The sequence below is a fragment of the Salvia hispanica genome, chromosome 1 (genome assembly GCF_029641045.1).
Source record: "Salvia hispanica isolate PSC_SH4W2 chromosome 1, Shi_PSC_v1, whole genome shotgun sequence".
Lineage (NCBI taxonomy): Eukaryota > Viridiplantae > Streptophyta > Magnoliopsida > Lamiales > Lamiaceae > Salvia > Salvia hispanica.
Window position 1 is genome coordinate 11,211,201 of NC_142692.1, and position 17,053 is coordinate 11,228,253.

Genomic DNA, 17,053 nt, shown 5'->3' on the forward strand with positions numbered 1-17,053 from the left:
AATATATACTACCAACTTTTGATCAGTTCAAATTTTTATCATGAAATTTAAATGTGGTGAAAATATCACATTCTATTTCTTCACCATATTTTAAGTTTGTGATAAAAACCTAAATTAACCAAAAGTCAGGTGTATTTTTTAAATGGCCCTTTTGTTTCTTTTAATGTGACCAACTCAATAATAATAATAATTGGTGGTAATAGTAGATTAGTAGTGGTGGTTCTGTAATGGTGTAGTGGTAGTGGTGCAGTAATCATAGCCCACTAGTCCATCACACCAAAAAACAAACATCATCAATCAATTTTGGAAGTTAATAGTAGTAGTATCATCTATCACTCTGTTCCAATTTTTCAGATAAGAGCCTTAATACTTTCTATTCACTTGTATAACTGCATTTTAAATTTATTCATAAATTATTTTATTGATCACAAATGCATATACTTATTCATAAATTATTTTATTGATCACAAATGCATATACTTATTCATTTAAACCGCCATATTTGTAAATTGAAAATAAATAAATAAAATTTGTTAACATTCAAATAAGATTTGCAAATTACTACTCCTCATACTACATTTTAAATATTGAAAATTTGCCTATTTTAAATGAGTGAATGACTTAATATTTGTCTACAACCGTGGCCGCCCCTTGCCCCCTAAAACCTACGTTGCGTACCCTCAGCTGCAACCTACCGTGTGCTTCACCGAACGCCTCTTATTAGCCAATGTCACGGCCGCCCCTAGCAACACAGACACATTATCGGCTCCCAAAAGCACGCTGCGTTAGTTGTTGGCTTGTTGCGTTTGCTAATAATCTCGTAAGATTTTATAAAAGAATAAGAAAAAAATTGGATTTTCTAGCTTGATTACATAGACGATAATCGCACACATTTGACATTTTAAATCAAAGTAGCAATTGGTATATGCCTTGCTAAACTTTCTTACCTGGGTTTAGTCTCATTCGGACATGATACATCATAATTCATACATGCATGATGCATTGGGTAAAACTCTTTTTGTGCTTCATCTATAAAATATTGACGGGATTCGAATTTTGGACAAATTTTATGTTATTTTACCATGTATATATATACTTGATTAAGTTTATTTAGACTTGTTTAATTAAATAAAAACTTAGGGTGATTGAATTATTGGTGTTGTTAAGTAAGTTTGTCAAACTTGGTAGTAGTATATTTTTCACTCTTTTTGCCGAACTTATATGAATTTGAAACCTTGTGATTACAAGAGTAAACTTACCTTCTTATATGAATTTGAAACCTTGTGATTTCTCATGAGTAAACTTACCTTTTTTTAAGGGAATCAATGTTACATTTTTGTTATTGGTATTGACTAATGAGTCTACACTCTACATTGATATTATTTGAAAAGTGAAGGATGAAATTGAAGGAAAGTTTTATTACTCCTTTTGAAAGTATACTAATATAATTAAGATTCTAAGTCATAATTGTGTCACGACACATTTGTGGAATTGATGATATGAACACTAATTACTGCGCCGATCAAGATCGTGTAGTTCATATAAGCACATTAATATATGTGGTGGTTCATTAAATTTCAAACCTATTTATCATTAAATGATTGTTCCCGAGTAATATAAATAAAATATCAACCTTGAAAATCAAAATAAATACTATATCTTATTTGATAAATACACATCCACTAATTAATTAATGAATCATTCCTCTTGTCCGGCCATTTCATTAAACTATTAACTACTCCGACAGTCATGTGAGTAATTTCTATAAAGAAAAATTATTTCTAGTGAATTTAACATAGTAACATTGTCACTCATAATTTGTTGGTGATAGATAAGTTAATGGGGATCATGAAATTGACGTGTGCATGGATGTAAGTTGAAAACAATAGAGCGTCTACTAGATTATTTATATATAAATTTTCCACACATTGTTGCGTGTTTTGGGTTATATAGTATTACAGCTTGTGCATTCCGTCGTCTTTCTCCTTTTATTTTGTTTGTTTCGATATGATAAACGACCATATCTTTTTTTCATTAATTGCCTCTCTGTTTTGCTCTACTGGAAATCTTATTATATTAAATCTTTTCACCAAGTCTGGTCTGCATATATTTGAAAGATATGGGTTTCATGTACGGCATTAAATATTTTCATCAATTCCTACGATCGCTCGAAAATAAAAATACCCAAGACTATACACAGCTTCTGCGCATAAATCATAATTATGAGTCAACATTCAGCTTCTGCGCACAAATCATTTTTCCTTTCTTTTCAATCTCAATTAGCTTTTACGTGCATGTATAGAGTCCATCTCTTAGATTATACTACTTCCATTATTTGGCACGGAGATTAAGAAAAATTGTGTTATATGAGTTAAGTAAAGAGAGAATAAAGTGGAAAATGAAAAAGATAGAGAGATGAAGAGAGAGAAAAGTAACAGAGAGTAAAATAGGTGTGGAAAAATGTATTGACTTTTACTAAAAAGGGAAATGATTCTATTACTATGGAACGTACCAAAATGGGAAAATGGCTCTATTACTATGGAACGGAGGGAGTACACAACTCAGGAGATACATTTACAAAAATATACACTACCATAGAGTATGTCGTTAGAGTAAGAGATCCAGTATTTATAGTAATTGTCAAATTATTTCACCTCAAATGATGAAACTCGGCTGAATTGGTAAGACGTTTTTCATCCGACCGATAATTGAGATATTCGAGTCACCATATGAATAAATTGAAAACTTATTGATATAAAAGAGAAAAAATAATTCACCTTAAATGTAGGCTGCATGTTACGCATGTCCCACGTCGTGATTGTTTTTGTTTATCACATAAAATGTTTGTTTGTTGGGTATGATAATCGGAAACAATCAAACGAAAAAGTGCATACATGCTTATCAGTTTATGTTTATATAGGGAGATGTTTAAATAAAATTATACTCCTACACTTTAATTCTGTAAGCGGGTGGATTGGTACTACTCCTACTAGTTATGTACATTCCTACATTTTATTAAATTATTTTTGTATGTAACATTAACAAATTTTGATTTTCACATGGATATCGTTGCCATTAAATTAAATTTATTCGATACATGTGATTTTTGTTTTATTTCAGAAAGAAAACTGTGATCTTTATTAAGGGTAGTGCTCCTGCTTTCACTTCACACGAATATATTAATGAGATCTAATACTCCGGAAGACTTATTTATCAATATTATTATTTCTTTAATATGACAAAAGACCGATAGGCTCGGAAAGAATATGTATTACTAATAAAATTATGAAGTTTTCCTTCCGTCCTCCATTACTTGTTACTAAGTTTCTTTTTTTATCAGTTCACCAATACTTATCACACTTATTTTTATTACTTTTGGTAATGAATCTCACATTCTAGTAACTCGTTCCACGCTCATTTTTTTATTATAAAACTAACGTAAAAGTAATATTTACACTCCGCTAACTTTTTCCATCCATATTTCTTTACATTTTATATAACCCGAACCAAGTCAACTTGTGGTGATTCCTAGTTTAATAAAAATCGATTTACAGGTAGCATTATAAAATTCGATGACAAAATAATAAATCATCTCATAAGCTATGCGGATTATTTCATAAACATGAAAATGATGTTTCTTTTATTGCCTAGGTATGGAAATAAAAACATATCTCTACTTCACGTGCAGCATAGGCTCCACGTCCACAGGTGCAAATTGTAGGGTCAAATTTACATAGGTGCAGTGCAAATAATGTAGGTTATGTATAGTACTTATAATAATTTATTTGCTACATAAGCCAAAAACTTGTGGTGACGTGGTACATACACATATTACAAGATGACAAATATGAAATCATTGTTAAATGATTTCCTCTTCAGTGTTCATAATCATCTCATTAATCAATGAGAAATAAATAATTTTGAAGGTTTTAACTCCGATGAAAAGCACCATCTACTTATAATATAACAAATTATGTTATTAATAATAATAAATGAAACGTTCAAACATAGATAGAAGACGGGGGATACTCTACCAAAACAGAATTAGTCAATTCGACTCAAAACTCCGTTTATTACAAATCGTGTTGGGTTTCTAGTTTGAAGTTTGAACAAGAACAGAGGGCAGAACGGTCAAATGTCCGTTTCGAAATATTGACTTTCCCCAAATTGCCCCTATCTTTCTCTGTAATTCTCGGCACTCACACTTTTAGTTGGTATCCGTTGTATGGCATCAGCAAGCTAACAAATACTCTAACAATGGCTTCCACTTTTTCCATTCCCTACTCAATGCCTCCAACCCCATCTCTCTAGTTTTCATACATGCCCTTGGCACACTTATCGATCTGTCTCGCCGGAGAAAATGGAGGATTCCGGTAGCTCTGCCGCCGGCGGTTTTTTCACTCAAAAAACCCCAATTCTGGGACAGAAGCTGTTCATCATCATCATCGCCACCATCGTGCTCGTGCTCGCTGCTTTCGCTCTGATTCTCCTGTTCCTCCGCAGCCGGAGCTCGAGGCAACGCCGCATTGGCGTGAATCATAGCTCCGGACTTGTGCCGCTGGTTTTCAGTGAGAGGGAGGCGGATCAGACACAGCCAAAGAGTGAGATGAAGAAGGTGTTTGTGATTGGGGGTTTGGATGCGGAGTCGGAGAGCACGATGCAGAGCGAGTCCTCGTCGACCGACGGTTTGGGGAGCTCTGGGTTTAGCATGAGAGAGCTGCAAATTGCGACGAATCAGTTTTCGAGTCAGAATGTGATTGGAGAAGGTGGTTATGGAATTGTTTATCGTGGGGTATTACAGGATGGTTCTGTGGTTGCTGTCAAAAATCTTCTAAACAACAAGTATGTAGTACCTCATTATGTGAATCGAGCTTTGATTAGGGGGTTTAAAGCAATATAAGAATTAGGGTTTATCTGTATGGATTCAACGTGCATATTTAATTTTGATTAAGGTCTTGTCTAAGATTGCTTGTTAGGAATTGTGATTTTAAATTGTTGATTTTGTTTTGAATGAACTTGTTGTGAGTGTGAGTGTGAGTGTGACATTGTGGAATTCGTTGATGGAATCAGAAGTTCGATCTAAATTGCTTCGAGGTGAATAATTTTGTCTTTTCGGACTAGGGAAGAGAAAACAATGTAATCGGCAGATTTCATTTATTTGGTTCTTCTTTATCTTCTCTCTTGTATAGGGAAGCTTTAGACTAATCCTTCTGTTCCCTTTAAATAATTCCATTCAAGTCTTTCATATCATTATGCTGCTTTATCTTATCTTGATTAACTTTCCCTTTTTTGCTTTCTCAGTTTAGATACCATTGCTTGTATTTTCGATCCCTTTTCTTTTGGTCTCTTTTTTTGTGATAATTGGTTGAGTGCTGTAGAGAAATCAAGTAGATTATGTTTGAGATTTTGGGGGCACAGAGGATTGTAATACAAATGGGTATCATCATCTTTAATCACTTTTAGCCCCATAGTCGAACTTTGCCTGGGAATGTTAGGTGTTTTAAGACTCATGACACCAAAATTTATGTAGACATCATATTTTCTTATTGGTTGCAGAGGTCTAATTCACCCCTGTTTGCAGCATGACTAAGTACATTGTGTCCTAATCATACAATTTTAGTTACGGTATATTATGGGTGCAGATTGACAGCCACAAGCCCATGATTCAAATATGTGGCATATTATGAGGAACTACATCTTTTTCCTATTTGTTTGAGCTATGATGAAGATTCTCGTAATCTCTTTAATTGATGATTGATCTGAACTAAGGGATGCACAATATGATATTGGATCAAAGTTGCCACCTTAATCTTCATTCTAACTTTGAATACAAGACAGATATTCTTTCATTGGTCTTCATGAAGCATGCTACAACAACCAACTCTTAACACTCTTTGGTCCTTTTCTCAACAGGGGTCAGGCGGAGAAGGAGTTTAAGGTGGAGGTTGAAGCTATTGGCAAAGTAAAACACAAGAACCTTGTGAGTCTCTTAGGTTATTGTGCTGAAGGAACTCAAAGGTACCCCATCTCCTTATCATTTGATTTTATTTCAGTTAATATAGAATTATTTTGATTCTTCACTTATTTCTGCTCATTTTTGGTTCAATCAGGTTGTTGGTCTATGAGTACATTGACAATGGCAATTTGGAGCAGTGGTTACATGGCGATGTGGGGCCAGTTAGTCCGTTGACATGGGATATTCGCATGAAAATTGCCATTGGGACAGCCAGGGGGTGAGGCATCATCCCAATTTTATACCAATATATGGATGGATATTCTTCACATGATTGATTGACTGGTGTTCTGTTTCTCATTTCATGCATCCTCCTATTTCCTTTGTCCATTTCTTTTGGGGTTGTGGCTTGTTTTTTCATGTGCACATCTACATGAAGGATGATTGTGACAAGAATATGATGATCTATGCCCTGACAATTCTTTGGAGCATCTCATGAGATGCAGATGCTCTGTTTTTTCTTTATGCACTTATTCTTTAATTTTCTGAATGTTATTGCAGACTAGCATACTTACATGAAGGATTAGAACCCAAAGTTGTCCATCGTGATGTGAAATCCAGTAACATACTTCTAGACAGGAAATGGAACCCGAAAGTGTCAGACTTTGGACTTGCCAAGTTATTGGGACCTGAGAAAAGCCACGTGACTACACGAGTGATGGGAACATTCGGGTTTGTTCTATTCTGACCTTAGTCTTTTCATTCTCCGATTTGAAAGAGGAAGAGGTGTAATTTTTGTTTACTTATCGCAGATATGTCTCCCCTGACTATGCAAGTACTGGTATGCTCAATGAGGGGAACGACGTATACAGCTTTGGAGTTTTACTCATGGAAATAATAACTGGAAGGAGCCCAGTAGACTATTCCAAACCACCAGGAGAGGTGAAGAAACACCATCTTTGAACTCGTTTTACTTTTTAAAAAAGCAGTAACTAAGTTCAAGTCTCATATTTCAGATGAACTTGGTGGATTGGTTTAAAGGGATGGTAACAAGTCGGCGTGATAAAGAGATAACAGACCCACTGATGGATGTTCCTCCACCCCCGAGAGCTCTCAAGAGAATATTAATACTTTGCCTCCGATGTATAGACTTGAATGCCAACAAACGTCCTAAGATGGGTCAGATTGTTCACATGCTTGAGGCCGATGAATTTCCTTTTCGCGTGGTAAGTAAGCTTCTATAGCTCATTAATGACAACATACATACACCAAAGTTGTTCCATTCTGTTTCTGGAACTTGATGCTAAACTGTTGTTTTCATGCAGGAACCTCGTCCAATTCGTGATACGGAAACTCTGCAGGCCCGAGTATCGATCAGCAATAGAGCTCAATTAGCCAACTAGGCAGAAGTGATAAATGATGATGAAGGAAGGCTAAGGTGAAGATGATTATTTTTGTCCATGTCTTACTGTGTATACATATTAAAGGGAAGACAATGACTGAGCTGCTTTGTAGAACGCCATTTTATTCTTTCTTCACCTGGCGCGTACCATTTAAATGAGGTGTAAATATTATTCCTAGTATGTTTTGCTTCATAGGCTCCCTTCTCAGCGCCGTGCGGGACGGCGGTCGGGAGGGGCGCTATTGGGACCGCTGAGCTGAGGAGGCCGAGAGCACGGGCGTATCTGAACGACAGTCGTCGTTTTTTTTTCCAACTTTATACATACGGTGAATCACAATATCCCCCGTGCGAAACGTAGTTCCCCAGCGGGAGTTAAGGGAGAAACGCCGGCGGCTGGGGCATAGCTTTTCCACTATGGTGGACACCCTAACAACAAGAATCAAACAAAACTGAAAAAAAGGATATTCAATACACTGTCACAACTCACAACATAACAGAATTTTCCATATTATGGAAAGAGCACAACTAATTCTTCTATATTTGGCCATTATGCTTGTTGAATTTTTATTATTATTTTTTTCTTGTTAGGCTCGGCATATTTAATTTGATTGATTGCTGTAATTCATTGTACTGTTTTATTGGTTAATTGTTTCTCTGATGGCAGTTCATATATTTAAAATCACCCAAATAAGCTTGGCTTCAATAGGGATCATACCTGCCTCGTCGTCTACCGGCATGTTTTACTTTCGGACCATGTGTTCAAATTACGTCAAACTCACTAGAATTATTTGATTGTTGTATTAGTTAACATAATTAATTAGCCTTAGTATTGATAAATAATCAAATTTAATTGGTAATCTTAGTTAGCAATCATAATACGTTAATTTCCAATTTCGGCAACTTTGAAGGGTAAAATGGAAATTGAGCAAATTTTGGGCATCTGTCACCGAACATACGACGTTATACATAGATCCATTTTCTGAATCGATTATTGTTTTGTTGTTACATTATAACAACAAAATACTCCATTAATATGCATCAACAATTCCGTTGTCGTCCAGCGGTTAGGATATCTGGCTTTCACCCAGGAGACCCGGGTTCGATTCCCGGCAACGGAAATTTTTTTCATATTATACATAGAATTAGTCTTTTTTCCTTTATTAATTTCATTGTCAGCAAATATTGTTTTGTGATGATTAAACTCAAGTGGTTTTTGACTTGTCTCTGGGTTATTTTTGCCTTTTCAGTTTTAACCTCTACAAGGTGAAGATTAGAAAACTTGGTAAAACAAATTTACAAACGTGACATAAAAGAACGGAGATGCAGGAAAAAAAATATGTTTCAAAACATAACAATTGCCCATAATTTGGCCTTGATGTATTGCAGATGCAGTACGATTATACTTATCAGCTTACAGGAAGGAAACAAGAATAGGTTACCAGAAATATGAGCATTTATATTGACTTGTAACACCAATTGCAATCCAATGTTCCAATGGAATTTGATATGAAATTAACAAATAAATTCCCAGGAAAGCCATATTCTCAGCCAGCGTAGTACACAATTGGCCTCCCTCTTTTAAACTATAATAATTGCACTCCGCACAACAAAATCTCTATCAAAAATAGTATCCTCCGCCAAGAAATACAAAACATAGAATGTCGTCGCGCTATGACTATCCACTAGCAACTATTTCATGAATGGCTTCACTCACATTCACATCGTCGGATCTCACAGCTAATTTCATCGCCACCTCTTTCGTCGCATCCATTCCAAACGACAAACGGACAAGCACCTTTACATTGCCTATGTACACACCAGATAATAAACATGTATGCGATCTTGAGTTGCTTGGGACCGTCTCACTGCCCTGCAAAAACCAAAATAAATAACATTATTGACAGCCGTGAAGACATGGCAAAAAGCAACTCTCTTTCTTCATCTTTAAGAACTTGTGCACTTTTACATGCATACTTCCAACTTCAATGGCTAACTCTAATTATCCGTAGCAATATAGGGCTGTGAGGAACGCACCTCACAAGGCTGCATGCCAAGAAGACTGATGACTGCATTAACAGCCTCGACAAGGCTTTCCCTGGGCCCAAGGCCATATTCATCTATGCGCTCCGTATCAGGGTCCATGCTTTCCCATGCATTCCTAAAGTTAGAGACTCCCACTTTTAGAATGTAATCAGCGGCTACAACCTCAAAATCTTCTAGCTGGTATTCATCTTCCACACCATCATCTTCAGCCTCTCCAGTAGAGGTATCAACCTAACAAGTTTATGAAGGCAATGATCACATAAACGGCAAGAGTACCACATCTTATGCATCCAAAGAAAAATATTCATATATATGACAGAATATAGATTTTTCTGATTCTAAGCTATACAATCATGCATTTTGCATCTTCAAAAGAAATGTAAGGAGTATACCTCTTTAACAGTGAACCTCAACGTGTTAGAAAATTTTCCAACCGCGGGGACACCTTCAGCTTTCTCAAATGCCACAAATGTTTGGGCTGGTGTATCATAAGGAAGTGATTTCAAAGGTTTGACTCCTACTTCAGAGAATTCCTCCGCTTCAGAAGCATCCACAATAACAGTCACCTAGCCACAGGATCAGAACGACTAAGTAATCGAAACACAATAAATGTAATGGGGTAAAAAACTTGCAACGATATGATGCATACATTTTCAAGCAGCTGCTCTGGTATTGTATTTGTGCAATTGTACTGAAACACCACATGTTGGTCAAATATGTGCTTGACGACATTAACTGCATACTCGGTTTCTGCTTCTGTAAGCTCCACTGGCACTGACGACTGATCACAAACATTGAAAATGAAAACTCATTGGATACTGAACACAATAACAGTTATTGGAATGAATCAGGTCCAATAGTATCCACAAACCTTGAAAAGCTTTCCATAATTTGCAAATTCAGGAATAGAGGAGAGAAGCCTTTCATAAGCATCGGATGCAGAAGTGGGTGCAGGAGGTAGACCACCCAAAGCAGTTGGCTTCTTTCCTGGGGCTTTCTTCTCGACAAGGGGCAGAGACTTTACCTCCCTGGGTACAGAATTGATATCAAAAGGCTCTTCTGTAGGATTCTGTTCCTGTTGCGAAACAAAATTGAGAAGATGAACTCTTGAAAGAGAGAGACAAAAATCTAGCTTGATATCAAGTGCAAACTCTAATACAACACAACCCTCAAGCAAGCACTGATAAGTAGTATAATACATTTATACTTACATAGTTTCTCAAAGTAGTCTCAATATTTGTTAGTGGTATATCAAGTGATCCAAACAAAAATTCCTTTACATCTTTGTCAGTTTCAGTAACTGAACCATCACCAAGACTGTTCAAATAAAGAGTAGCTCTATCTCGGACCTGCACAAAAAATCACATATATTAATCACAAAGAGAAGCCATAGTATTCAAATATGCATCCAAACAATACACATGTGCAGCATCTGAGTATGACATGGAAAGATATACAGAGTTGGGCTTTCAATTATTATAAGTTTCAATCTTTTTCGAGATGACTAGAAAAAAAGATCTTAGGATCTTCACATAGCATGATAGTGATTTCAAATTCCAAGAAAACACAAGAAGTATTAAATTTAACACCATATTTTAAAAGAATTTCTTTACATTTGAATATAGGAGATTGGAACAAGCAATTGGGAGACACGTTACATCTACTTAAGTAAGCTGAAAAATCATATTTTCAGCATGGGTGATCTACTCATGGTTTCAATGAAATCACTGCTTTGTGCCTTCTCATGCAGCCATGCAGGGCTTTCAACATTACAAGACCAGACAATCCTCAATCACATCAGTTCTATAGGTGTTTAAACTTTCATTTATGCCACTTGATAAATGATTATTAGGAAACTAATTGAAAAATTTATTAAAATCATTAACAATCAGTGCATATTTCACTAGAGCATAAGTGCATAACACTGACCTCATCATCATTGTCGAACAGGCAACGCCTCAATAAGATAAATATGCGAGGCTGCAGCAAAGATGGTAGCGATTCTGGTTAGTAATGTCCATTGTTAAACATAATTTCCGCAGATACACAGGTACATTGTTACCTTCAGGGAATCAACCAGGGCACCAAATTTTGCCAGTGTGCTGACGGCGCTGGCTCGCACAGTAGCATTCTCGAGTATAACTCGATTGTAAATATAGCGGATATATTTGCTAGGATCCGAGGTCTTGGGTCCCTCATTTCCAATAAAGTGAAGTATCTGGGAAAAACAACAAAGCAACTAAACTAAGACAAAAATTAAAAACTAAATCCGCTAGCAACAATGGAGAGTGCTCTAGAAGAAACTAGGAAGGAATTCTAGATAGATAGAAAGAAACCTGGGTAGAAAGATATGTGAATTCGCAATCCTCAATGAATTCACATAAGTGCAGGAGTCCACCTTCTTTCGCATCTGGAATGTCTCTAATTAAAATAACAATTGAATCAACAATTGCCTTCTTGTACTCAAACCCACCCTCTTCTCTCAATATATTGCTTAAGAAATTCATCCTACAAGAAGCCACATTATTAGACATTCATATCTAGATATGAAGAACAAAGCACAATCATATTATTGGAACACAAGGCTCCTAATATTTAGTTTTAGGCACACTTCACTTACAAAGATCTGTACTTCAGCGGGAACTTCAGACACAATGACCTTATAGCTTCTACCACAACAATCTTAAATTCATCAGCAATATCAGACATGAAATTTGTTATCTGTTTCATCAACCGATCAACACTAGATTCATTGCCAGTTTTCAGCAGTGTGGTAATGGCAAGAGTAGCTATGCTTCTATTCTGGTCGGAAATCAAGCTTTCCATGTCTATGTTACAGTTTGTGACAGCCATCGGATGTGTCATAGCCACCTGCACACAGTTTAAATTTGAACTTCACTAAACAGTAAGTGCTAGGTTTATGTATATTGCTATAAAAGAGGATGCTCAACAGTATTATAGGAAAAAAGAACTATGGGATTTAAATTTTATCATTCTACAAGCAAGAAGTACTGCCCTAACATTGAAGATAAGATACAAGAGTAGATTAATCTTGGGCATGGACTTACATGATGCATCTTCTTTCACAAAAAGAAAACAATATCGCCATGTTAAAACATGAATATTACATATTATGAGTAAAATAATAATAACAACAATAACAACAACAACAACAACAATAATAAATTAATAATAATAATAATAATAATAATAATAATAATAATTGACCATATAAAACACTGTTCTTAGAAAGGACACAATATAGCTAGCAAACCTAAGGATGGAGAGCCTTTTGAGTCAAGCTTCAATTAGTTTTAACAGAGTTTGATAAAAATATAAATACATAGAAATTTCCAAGCTAGGACGATTCATTCTTCAACAGTAATGTGTGGGAACTTTTGTCAAACCCAAACCCATTCTCTGCTTGAGCAAGTTCTACAAAGTTCATAATCCATTTGAACATAAAAGACCACCATTCTAAATTTTTTTATTACACTAATAATACACAAAATAAGAGAAATAATTAAACATAATTTAGATGAATCTCCTACTATAGAACCAGTACACTCGATGCCTCAGCAATGTTACACCAGGCTATCCATTCTAAATGAAACTAATGAAATGAAATATCTTTTCTTATGTGAGACCAGTGACACCTCAATCACACAAATGTAGTTACTATTATGGTCGATAGTTTAGTTTCCCACGTCTAATTACCATTAGAAAGCACCAACCTTGTTTAATGTCCGCACAGCAGCAAACCTTAGCACAGGCTTTGAAGAACTTAAGAAAAGTTGTAATACAGTTATTGCAGGAGTCAACTCCCTGGTTGTGACATTGCTCAGCTCAGTGATTGCTTTGGCTGCTTCAAAGATAACCATTTCAGCTTTATGGCGAAGACAGCTCTCAAGATAGTCATAAAATGGGCGGTCTCCAGTCTGAGAATTAACACCAGTCTCTCGGATAACCTATGTAGCACAATGAACCAATGCACAGTCAATACTTTGAACAAAATCAAAATATAAGTGTTGTTCGCAACTCTATGCCGGTAAGAGCAACACCTGACTGGTGTAGCGGATCAAGAGGCACTGGGCCAAAGGAGAGCGAACAGTTCCCTTTGTCAAGCTTGTAACCAACTTGCTAACAGCCAACCGATCATTTTGTCGTATCTGCAAGTTCAAAAGTATGTTTTATTGATCAGGATCAAAGAGGCCAAGTCCCTTCTAGGAGAAGAAATACGTACAAAACAGTAAAACTAAGCCAACTTGTACTTGTACACGGTCAATGAAATTTCAAACTCGATAGTTTGCAAACAGGATATTGTGCAGAAACATTGAGCAAGTCAATTTCCATTTTTGAAGTAGACCAACTTGAAGAAGCTAATTAGGAACAGAACTAATAATCATGGCGTATCCAGAGCAAGAAGTAGATAGTTTAATAACACAACCAAGAGAAGCACAGTTTATTTAATTTGATGAGAACCTTTCAGCGTGCCTAGACTTCTTTCGTGTTATTAAATAGTAGAAGATAGCCTCTTATACTTCCCAGATATGTCCAGAGAGTAAGCTGGCGACGTATTAAATGATCAGAACTGAAGGATTCAACACACAATTTACTTGAGATCAGGTCCCTAGAAGAAGACCCTTTTATAAACTGAAAGTTCTTAATTGAACTCCCAGTTATTAGAAATCTAACTTGCATATGCATTTTCCACATACTTAAGATATACAGAGATAGAATCAAAGTTAGTAGTGAAGAAAAGTACATAAATCCCGTTATCATGTACTATTGGGCATTAAACTTCTTACCTGGTGTAGCAGAGCAAGAGCATGAAATTGTACAAGTGCGGCGCGCGATTGAACAGCTTCTTGAACTTCATTACTCCATCTCTTGACTATCTCCGGAGTAGTCTGTGACTATATTCATAAGTACACTAACCATGGAAAGTAAGTAATAGGTGAAAATCTCACAGTTCTGATAAATACCTGCAGCAAATGAATACCACTCACAAGGGCGGCACTCGCAACCACTGGATTTTTATCCACAATAGCCTGCTTTAAGTATCTCTCAATTTGTGTCAAGAGTGTTCCATCAGTGATTCGGCAAAGGACGCGGATTGCATTTGCTCGGTACATATCAGTGCGGCTATTCATGTCTTTCATTAAGGAGCTTGTGACAATAATAACCTTTGACGCCAGAAAAAATGTTTAGTCTGGCAACTTCAAAGCATGGAACTATATTTGGAAGAGATGTAATGTCAAAATGTAACATATCCTCAAAGTACCTCATCAGCAGAGGGAGAAAGATCCTTTATGATTAGATATACCATCCTTCTCAAACCATTATCTCTAGACTGAAACAGTTTTGTGACAGCAAAAAATACTTCTGTGGCCTCGACCTATAAATTATATAAAAGAAGCTGAAGAACAGTTTAATATAACAAAAAATCACTCAAATAAATGTTACTGAAGTGCCAAACTACTTGAAAAACCATTTATTAATCCTCCTTTAATATGATCTGATTACTATGTACATTTGAGTTAAAAGGTGTGCCAGGAGGACAGATGTCTATGTATATGCAGTGTGTGTGTGCAAGAGAGAGAGTGAGAGATAAAGAATCTGTAACAGCTGCAGAGCTCGACCTTTGTGAACGAGTCACCCTGATTAAGAAGATACAAAAGCTTTGTGATGACCTACCAAGGAGAAAATCAAGCCTCCAGATTAGAAAATTAGAAAAGAAAAACAAAATGGAAAACTTTGAATTAAAATAGCAAAAAATGATTACCTGAGAGCATCGCCTAGCATCTAACTGAGGGTCATTAAAAACCCTAGCTTCCTGTAATACTGCAGCCTTTTCAATCCCCAAAAATGGCGAGTAATCAGCTGCAATACACATTAATGTATTAGTTACTTAAGATCCAAAAGAATGATATATCCACCCCACTACAGGGATACACCCACTTTTATTTCCAAAAAGTAGGAAACGAGATCCATTCACTACAACTATCAAACCCATAGCCATACCTACTCTCATTTTCTTTAAACTACTATGCACCCTCTCAGTATAGATGAACATTGAATGGATCATACTCATGAGACGAGATCATCCCAATCTAACACATAAGCCTATTAATCAGTATCCAGTACACTAAGATGTTGCAAATTACTTGTTTCTTTTGAAGACAGTAGTGGAAGATTTTACTTTGCGATTTACGATACCCCAGTCTCCAAATGGAAGCAGGGCACATGAAATCATAAGAAACAACATGGAATACCCCAGCCTCTGTTTGATCCACATCATCAGAAACCATAGTACGCTGTTTAATTGTATACTATTAATTCTATGATTCAGAGAACGCAGATGAAGCAGCAGATCTAAAGCTTAATTAAGTTCTGCAAAAACGATATGCAAATCAAAGCTGCAATAATTCACTATTAGACTTAAATCCATTCATACAAAATCAAAACATCTTCATATAGTTATAACAGTAACGAATAAAATAAAGTACTACACTATTTGCAAATTTATAAAATAATCAGGCCCCATGGTGTGGTGGATCAAGTGTATAACATTCTCTACAATTTAAATTAATCACAAACCATACACTCCTGTAATCAAAATTCAATCAGATCTTAGATCTGAATCGAATTGAAAATTACCTAAAAGAAACCCGATATGTAAACAGTAAAATAAATGGGGCGTTTTTAATTGAGCTCGAATCAGAACAAAAGCAAGTAATCGGGGAATAGAGTTCCAGGAATGCACCTTCATCATCGCGATCATCGTCTTTCTTGACAAGCGGTTGAGCCATTGTGGAGAGATCTGCGTGGATTCAACTGGAAATAAACTAATAAGGTTAAATGTTGCCTGTGCCTGAATACAAGTGTACAAAGAGGATGATTAGCGAATATCCGAACGCAGTTTCAATGAGTTTGTGTGGAATGGAGTGTAGATCTCTCTCTCTCTCTTCTCTGAATTCCAAGATGCAGCTTGAAGAACAACCGAAGATTTACTTGAGTGATGATGTTGTTATTAAGGTTAGTGAGAGGTCAATGGTTCCAAGGGGTACATTCGGTACTCCGTGCTTCAAGTGCACATCATTTTTATTTTTATTTTGCGTTATTCCAATTAATATTCAATAAATAATTGATAAAATGAAATAGTAAAAAGCTTGAAAATTAGTCCATCAACAATTTTAGACACATATTTCTTTGAGTATTAAGACGATGGTACTAAATACTCTTTCATCACTTTGAAACAAAAAATTCGAGATCCACACAAATTTTAATACTCGCTCTGTTCCTTAAATTTTATTACCCTTTGACCGAACACGGATTTTAAGAAATGTTATGGAAAGTGGAGTTTAAAAAGTTAGTGGAAAGTGAGTCATACTTTTATATATTAGTTTTATAATAAAATGTGAGTTGGAATGAGTTAGTGAAATATGAGATCCATTACCAAAAATGGTAAAAAGTGAAATGTCACAAATTTTGTGGAATGAACCAAAATGGAAAAATATGACAAAATTTAAAGAAGAGGAGTGGTATAAAACAATAAAATAGAGTCTAAGTTAAAAGAAAAAATTATTAAAATATTATTAGAAGATAATTAACTATATCACATTATAGAGAAAAACTTTACCAAACTCAAAAAT

The 17,053-nt window shown here is 35.7% G+C and overlaps 2 protein-coding genes and 1 non-coding gene across 3 annotated transcripts; 2 read left to right on the forward strand and 1 right to left on the reverse strand.

The window, feature by feature from the left end:
* The first annotated feature begins 4,208 nt into the window (after nucleotides 1-4,208).
* LOC125221268 (putative receptor-like serine/threonine-protein kinase At4g34500) lies at nucleotides 4,209-7,536 on the forward strand. The gene is made up of 7 exons (XM_089057825.1): nucleotides 4,209-4,842; nucleotides 5,914-6,018; nucleotides 6,111-6,233; nucleotides 6,515-6,685; nucleotides 6,766-6,895; nucleotides 6,970-7,179; nucleotides 7,279-7,536. Exons 1-7 carry the CDS (start codon nucleotides 4,361-4,363, stop codon nucleotides 7,354-7,356), a joined length of 1,299 nt encoding a protein of 432 aa, XP_088913951.1. The 5' UTR covers nucleotides 4,209-4,360; the 3' UTR covers nucleotides 7,357-7,536.
* An 865-nt stretch (nucleotides 7,537-8,401) lies between these two features.
* Nucleotides 8,402-8,473, forward strand: TRNAE-UUC (transfer RNA glutamic acid (anticodon UUC)). Its single transcript has one exon. It is a non-coding gene; the product is annotated as a tRNA-Glu (tRNA).
* A 317-nt stretch (nucleotides 8,474-8,790) lies between these two features.
* On the reverse strand, nucleotides 8,791-16,423 carry LOC125198737 (coatomer subunit gamma-2-like). Its single transcript, XM_089057824.1, has 18 exons — nucleotides 16,165-16,423; nucleotides 15,184-15,281; nucleotides 15,041-15,091; nucleotides 14,683-14,796; nucleotides 14,384-14,584; nucleotides 14,207-14,308; nucleotides 13,460-13,567; nucleotides 13,133-13,366; nucleotides 12,019-12,269; nucleotides 11,735-11,906; nucleotides 11,461-11,616; nucleotides 11,328-11,378; nucleotides 10,610-10,747; nucleotides 10,270-10,473; nucleotides 10,048-10,179; nucleotides 9,791-9,964; nucleotides 9,390-9,629; nucleotides 8,791-9,225 (listed from the first exon to the last, which is right to left on the reverse strand). The coding sequence occupies exons 1-18, from the start codon at nucleotides 16,208-16,210 to the stop codon at nucleotides 9,031-9,033; spliced, it is 2,667 nt and encodes an 888-aa protein (XP_088913950.1). The 5' UTR covers nucleotides 16,211-16,423; the 3' UTR covers nucleotides 8,791-9,030.
* Nucleotides 16,424-17,053: the final 630 nt, after the last annotated feature.